Raw genomic sequence first — 7,293 nt, 5'->3', positions numbered from 1 at the left:
GGGAGGAAGGGGTTGCATCATAAGATTGCTTTCTTTTATGTATCGATTGCTTTTTATTTTAATACGATGTTGCTGTCTGTACCCACAGCAGGTGTCTGTGTTCCTTCCCAGAATGGGTATTGCTGTTCACAGCTTTAATCCTTTTTCTTTCTTAAAGAGTAAAAGTTAGAGAGAAACTGGTGAAAGAGGAAAGTGCTCGTGGAAGCCCTGAACTTGTCACAGACACAGTATCTCAGAGAAAATCCCATCCAGTGCCACCTCACTACATGCCTCTTCAGACAGAAACGTCTGCCTTTGATAGGGTTATAAATCGGCCCGTCAGTTCAGTCCGCCAACCAATACATGGCTATATTCAGCCTGCTGGCATTGCTCACACAGCTCAGCTGATGGCAACAGAAGAACCAGCAAACATCTCTGTTGGCAGCCTCCTCCTACCAGACAATGTTAGCCTCTTAACAAAATCGTCAGCAGCCACTGCATCAGAGAGTGAAAAGAAAGAGGCACTTGGTTATGGAGCAAAGCCTGTTGAAGAAGATTCCTTGGAGGGTGAACAGGCTTCCAAAGGCAGAAGACCAATTTTGCCATCTGAGATTCGCAAGCAAGGGAAGAACCATGAAGGCCTCTTTGGAGGAGGAGAAGTGGATACCCCTGTGGGGAGTTCCTCTTTCGCAAGCAAGCTGAAAGTTAACTCAGAAGTTCAGAGAGAGCTGGAGTGCAATAAGAGGCAGGCTCCTGAGCAGCAGTTTAAGACCCCTGAGAACATAGAAAGGAGTGAAGCTGTTATGTATGTACAGAGTGGGTCTGTATCGCAGCCTGCCAAGGCAAAAGCTCCTGTTTGGAAAGTGTCGACAGCAAAGCATAAAGTCCTGACTCGCTCAATGTCTGACTATGCTGTGGCTCCTAAGCTAGAAGCTTTTAAAAGTAAGGAGAGCATGGAAGCAAATGCACCAAACGGTGAGATTGGCATGGTTGACACAAAAGTCTCTGTTGCCCAGCTCCGTAATGTCTTTCTGGAGACTGCTAATGCCAACAAGAAAACAGAACTGTAGGTGACATTTCAGACATATTTTCGTGTGAAACTTGCACGTCCTTGGCAAAAATTACACACACTCAACAGCAGTTGTGATCGGCAGTTAAAGCACACAGCTTAGCTCTCACCAGTGTGTACTGGAGGCTGAGATCGTTTGAATCCCGCTTTTGTGCTTCTGCTTGCTAGTGCAAGTTGTGATGTGGGGTAGCTGGAATGTGTACGTCTGTGCATGTTACCGGAGGAGCATGCAGAGTGATCTCTAGTGAATTGTTGAGATGCTTACATCTATGCTTTACTTCTCTCTTCTATTTTCTTTTCTATGCGCTTTCTATCATGTGGTTTAAAAGTGAATCTCGGTTTGAGATGTCAACGGCAGGTAGCACTTTGTCGGCCAATGGTGACCGTGAAAGAGGGCCACGAAGGCCGAGGCGCTATTTTTCTCCTGGTGAAAATAGAAAGACTTCTGAGAGATTTAAAACTCAACCTATAACGTCAGCAGAACGAAAGGAGACAGATAGGTAGGCACGTATGTAGCTCTGTGTAGCATTCTGGTGCAGGTAGACATGAACAAGCTTGTGAAAAGACTTTGTTCATTTATTAGCATAAACGTTTTGCAAGGTTATTGTTTCTCTTTAAAAACAATCAAGTGTTTGTTATAGCTTCTTATAAAATATAAAACCAAAACACTGACAACAAAACCAATTCGTTGCAAATCCCCCCCACATAAAATGGTGAACAATGAATCATCATAAAGCATTATAGCTGTCTGGTTCTGTCTAATGATAAATGCTTTTGTCTGTTTTTATATAAAGTTTCCTTTCCATCTACTCTGCTTTATCATTTACTTTTTTTGTAAACAACCAAAGCTACATATTTAAAAGAGCTGGCAGCAAATCTTAGACTTTCATCTTATGCAAGATGAACTGGAAATCATTTTCCTTTACTGTATTTAAGTTTGGCTGCAATTGCTTGCCCTTCTGCTTTATTAAAGGATGTCAAAGTGGAAACTGTTGAAACTTGAAAAATAGATAAAGTTTTCCCACTCTTAAGACTTTTGAGGTCCTGCTACTTCAGATGGAGTTTGAATTTAATTTTTGATGTCTCATTTCCAGCTAACTTCTTTCTGTTTGATAATTTTTCACTAGGTCAGTTTTGAGTGCAGAAATACCAACTGCTGAAGGTACGTTACTATGCTATTTTCTAAGGAAGAAATGGGAGCAAATGTGTTCTGTTTTAACTGGAGAACTATTCGATAATGCAAACAAAGTCCACTTGAAAATAACTTTCATTACCTATAATAAGTTTGAAGTATCACTTTTCCTTGGGCCATGTCTACTACAGACTTGATTTCAAGTGCATTTAATTCCAAAAGTCTGTCTGTGGATACCAAACTTTGTATGGGAGGCAAGGGGGCAGAATGGCTTGATGCTTTTCAACATTTTTTTTTTCTGATTTAGACAATAAATAAGCTAGTTGATGGAGAAAAAGAATACATATTTTAATCAGTGGTCTAGGACTAATAACTAAAAAAGCCTTTACTAGAGTGTGAAACTGATATTGGTAACGTCATCTAGCTGAGGAAGTCGCAAGATGCTGGTTATTAAATTATATAATTCAGTCTGCCATCTTGCTTCTCTTTCCCTCTTGTCACTCTTGGCAAGTCTGGCACAAATTAAGTAGGTAATCTCATGAGTAGCTAAATTTAGATTTAATGCCTTATGCTATTTGAAAGCTGATATTCTCTGCAGCTTTGAGATGCTGGCTCTTGGATCTGGAGGATGCTGATTTCAGCTCCTAAGGATACCTGTTGAGCCTCTGAAAAATGGGCCACAAAGTGGTAATCAGAATGACCAGCTTCCAGGAGAGACCATCTTGTACGGTCAGCTAGTAGAAAATAGATGTTCTGTACAGCAGGATGAATACTGACCCTTAAAACAGTCTTTCAGTCTAATTATTTTCTTAGTCCATGTGTTATCATAGACTAATGTAGTACGTTTGATTATTCATAAAAGGTTGTTTGGATAACTTGAAAGCCCATGAACTGTCCTGAAGAAAGTCTTTTGTTCTCAAATCCTGTTCAGAATTTTCCTCTGATGCAATACATGTAAATACAAATAAAGTTTACACAAGTTGGTTCATGATAAATCTTTTGTTAAAAGGGAGTAAGAACCAGCTTATTTGCTGGTGGTGCTTCTTGTCTTAGTAAAACATAATTTTTGAGGAGTTCAGAAATCATTTAGTCAAAAAAACCCTTGCACTTAATATGAGCTTGATTCATTACATTCAGCCTCCTTTTTTTTTTCCGTTGTGTAGATGAAGAAAAATTGGATGACCGAGCCAAACTAAGCGTAGCTGCAAAGAGGCTGCTTTTTAGAGTAAGTATTACATTTTCTTAATAGAAGGCTGAATTAAACATTTCAAATACAAGATGCTGAAGAACCCAAAGTGCATTAGAATGAAGTGTAATGCAGTTAACCAAGTCCAAGCTACATAATTTTTTTTTACTTCATCTCTCCTACCTACACAGTAGACCTATTGCCCTAAAGCCTTCTTTAAGAACATCATTTAGAGAGATGTGTAGTTAGTTTTAAATACGTGACACCTACTGTGCAATTACATCCTGCTTCTAATTCAGAGATGGGCATTTGGGAAATTTATTACTTTGCATGCGAGAGCTAAAAAGAAAGTACTGTTTTAGGACTTTTCTTCCATGGTTTTAATTATGACATGTGTCCTCTTAGGAAATGGAAAAATCATTTGAAATGAAAAATATTCCTAAACCACCTACAAGAAGTTCAGCAGTAGAGAGAAGACTGCGGCGTTTGCAGGATAGATCGCACACACAACCAATTACCAGTGAGGAAGTGGTCATTGCAGCTACGTAAGTCTTGTACACATGTTGGCTCTAACTTTGGTTCCTGCTTTTAAATCTGGGAATAAGTTCCATATATGTGGTGTTTACAACTTTGTAGCAAGGAAAACACTTATTGTTAAGGGCCAACTTCCTTGAGAACCACAGGGGAAACTATATTGAAATTCTTTTTTAGAAGTAGAGAGACTAGAAAAGCATAACTTCTATGAACTGTAATTTGGCAGAAAGCTCATGAAGGTATAGATTAGGTAAACGGGATTAATCATAGCATTGGTTTGTAACTCAAATGAAAAAGATACTTTGCGCTGAGGGAAATCTGCACAATTTCTTACGGAATGTATTTATATTGGGGAAAACCTTTTACACTCTGAAATCTGAAATGTACTTTTTGGAAATGCGTTTCTTGCACTCTGGTCACACGTCATGAAATTTTCCTGAAAAAAGGAAAGTCATTTTTGGGGAAAATTAAACAAAGGTGAATGGACATTCACCTAATGATCTACTAAAAGATAGCTTATGTTGTGGGTAATGAGTAACCTCAAGAGACAACCTGTTTGCTCCTCTAGGTTTCTAGTTCGGTCAAAGTATTTGAAGTTATTTTGCAAAGGTCGCAGCAGATAACTCAGTTAATTAAAAATCGTTGCTGTTTGTTTTTTTCTGGTTTGGTTTGGTTTTGGTCTTTTCTGTAGTTAACACAATGTAATGCTTTTCTTAATGCTTTTTTCTTCTCTCTCCCTGTGAATTTTCCCTCCTTGGCAATTCTTTAAAGTGAATCTACCCCTGCTTCACGTTCTGTGAATACCCACACAGTAGTGACAAGAGTACCTAGTCCCACTGTAGTTAAGAGCACTGTACAACCTATCAGGTACTGGGGGGGATAAACATGCATGTTACATGGAGCACAAGATTCCTCAATAGCAGATGCATCTTTAAAGTCTTGAATGCCTTTTCAATGTGTCAAGTCAATACTCGTTTCAAGAATATTTAAAACATTCGTCAACTTCATTTATGTTTGCATGATAGAACAATGCAGCTTTTTTTTTTGTCAAGCATCTGTTTTCAGGACCTTTCTAACCACACTTACCTGGTCTAGAAGCATATTCTTCTTCTTTGTGAGATAAATGAATTTGCATGTGAGCAAACCTAGCAGAACCTTCTTTGCTCTTGTACTTTTTTTTATACAGGAATGTCATCTTGAGATAAAAATACCAAAGGTGGGTGCTTGATTTCACAAGCACTACATATCCTCTTTGTCTGTCTCTACATATATTTTTTTTAGCATGCAAAATTAAAGGAAAGATAAGAAATTGCACCACCTATAGGTAAAGTCATAGAATACTGTTTGCCTGTTCTGAATGTGACAATTTTAGCAGAGACCATGACAGGAAGAAAAAAAAAAAAAGAGAATACTACTAATTCCATAAATGTGGCTAAATCTAGCTAGAGGTGAATAAAATACATTATTGTAGAGACAAATGCAGTTACAGCTTTTATGAATGAATGTGTCCGCCTTCAGCATTGGTCAATCTTCAAAATTAATGGAGTATATTTCAAAAACATTCTTTGTTGTTGAGTTACCCCAGATAATTCAAAACAAAAGTCAGTCTGAATTCTGTTCCACTTCAATTTGTAAGAGGCATTACAATTTATGCTAACCTAAAAGTAGCACTAACTTGGAGTTTAAATCCATCTTCTAAAAGTTTTTATCATATATGCTCCACAAATTATTTCTAATAAAATTGAATTTTACGTAAATTGCACTGTAGGACCTGTGTTTGTTCTACAGCAGGCAGCTTAAATGTCTCTCCATAGCTCTGTATTCTGTATAAAGAGATTGGTCTGAAAAGTCTCTCTTCAATCTTGAGTTCCCCTTTTAAAAAATTGTTGTGTCCTAATCAAATGAATTTGTGAATGAAAATTTAACTTTTTTTAAATCTTCAGCTGTTGAATTAGAATTCATCATGCCAATGTTGAACCACTGCATAACCACTTAGGCTGCTATATTACATTGGCTATTGTGCTTCATGTGCAGTTCTTCTGCTTCTATCAGGTTGAGATTTTAAAACTTCATAAAGGCTTCTTCAAAACTCATTTCCAGTTCTGTTTCTTCAGCTTGCAGGCATCAGCACACCAAAAAATTTTAGCTAAAGAGGAGATAAGAGCAGCCAAAGAGGCAATGGGGCAAGATCAGTCTGAAGAACCAGATTCTTCCACCTTAAGTTTGGCAGAAAAGATGGCTTTGTTTAACAAACTGTCTCAACCAGTATCCAGGGCCATCTCCACAAGGAGTCGAGGAGATATTAGGCACAGGAGAATGAATGCTCGTTACCAGACTCAGCCAGTCACTCTTGGAGAAGTGGAGCAGGTAAGTTCAGTCTTAACTCTTTTTCATTTGTTTCTTTTTATTGGAGAAAGCAGCTTCAGTGTAAGATGCCGTAACAGCTGGCCTTTTCTTTGCTCTGAACTACACACTGGGGTCATGACATATTCGCAGGAAAAAGCTTGTCAGGAGCAGTCTTCTGACATTGAGGAACAACATCCTCTAAAATGATCAACTTCATTGGTGTGTTGTTCTTTTGTAAGTAGTTCAAGAGTACATCATCTTCCTGATTAGTGCATGCTGTACCTTTCACAGTGTCTGTCTTTTCCAATAGAATATTACGTGTCTTCTAAAAGTAAATTCCTTTCCGATAGAATATTACATATCTTCTAAAAGTAAATTCCTGACCAAAGAGATAAAAACTGTGACACGTATCATCGTGCTTTAGATGTATTTTCAGGGAATTTTGGAGCTTTCTCATGTGCAACTTTCAGACTCTTTCCTGAAAGCACTATATATTTGCATTATTAGTTGGGACATATTCTGTCATTTCCTCTGGGAGGGGGCATTGATTTTTATTTTTATTTTTTTCTTTAAAAGCAGAATACTTTTGAAATTCAGAAAGTCATGGTCAAAATGAAATTATTTAATATGTGCAGTGGAATTGGGCTTCCTGTTCTGGAATCCTTCACATAATTGGAACTGCAAAGGAATGCCTTTTTAGTGAAGTTTGAGCATAAGATGGCCCAGCAGTGGTCTTTCAGAGCTGATGCTCACAATAGCAGAAACATCAGTCCCTTAGTATTACAGCTTTAAAAGAAATCACTTTAACAGTGAAGCACAACTCCTATGCATGTCGTATTTCTAGGGATTTGGATCAATCTGTGTTAGAAAGTTCCTACCCTTCTCTTTCTATATGCTTCATTCATGATTATACATTTTCCATATTGTAATAATAGAATAGTGAGAAGGCAGGATTTCTCCAACCATATTGGTGCAAAGCTGTACAGATATATAATTGTACTTTATGCCTACTTTACTTAGGCATGAAGTAGTAAATATTTATTTTAT

At 37.8% G+C, this 7,293-nt stretch overlaps 1 protein-coding gene across 19 annotated transcripts in view; it reads left to right on the top strand.

The window, feature by feature from the left end:
• Nucleotides 1-7,293, top strand: part of SVIL (supervillin) — a 114,527-nt gene that overhangs the window by 63,260 nt on the left and 43,974 nt on the right. For all 19 annotated transcript variants that reach the window (XM_009275175.2, XM_009275171.2, XM_009275165.2 and 16 more), the window contains 7 exons: nucleotides 158-1,045; nucleotides 1,378-1,548; nucleotides 2,176-2,210; nucleotides 3,344-3,405; nucleotides 3,772-3,911; nucleotides 4,672-4,767; nucleotides 6,015-6,267. In XM_009275175.2, coding sequence (XP_009273450.1) covers nucleotides 158-1,045; nucleotides 1,378-1,548; nucleotides 2,176-2,210; nucleotides 3,344-3,405; nucleotides 3,772-3,911; nucleotides 4,672-4,767; nucleotides 6,015-6,267 — 1,645 coding nt within the window. The remainder of the gene's footprint in view (nucleotides 1-157; nucleotides 1,046-1,377; nucleotides 1,549-2,175; nucleotides 2,211-3,343; nucleotides 3,406-3,771; nucleotides 3,912-4,671; nucleotides 4,768-6,014; nucleotides 6,268-7,293) is intronic.

The sequence above is a fragment of the Aptenodytes forsteri genome, unplaced genomic scaffold (assembly GCF_000699145.1).
Source record: "Aptenodytes forsteri isolate BGI_AS27 unplaced genomic scaffold, ASM69914v1 Scaffold336, whole genome shotgun sequence".
Lineage (NCBI taxonomy): Eukaryota > Metazoa > Chordata > Aves > Sphenisciformes > Spheniscidae > Aptenodytes > Aptenodytes forsteri.
This window is presented reverse-complemented; position numbering and strand designations above follow the sequence as displayed.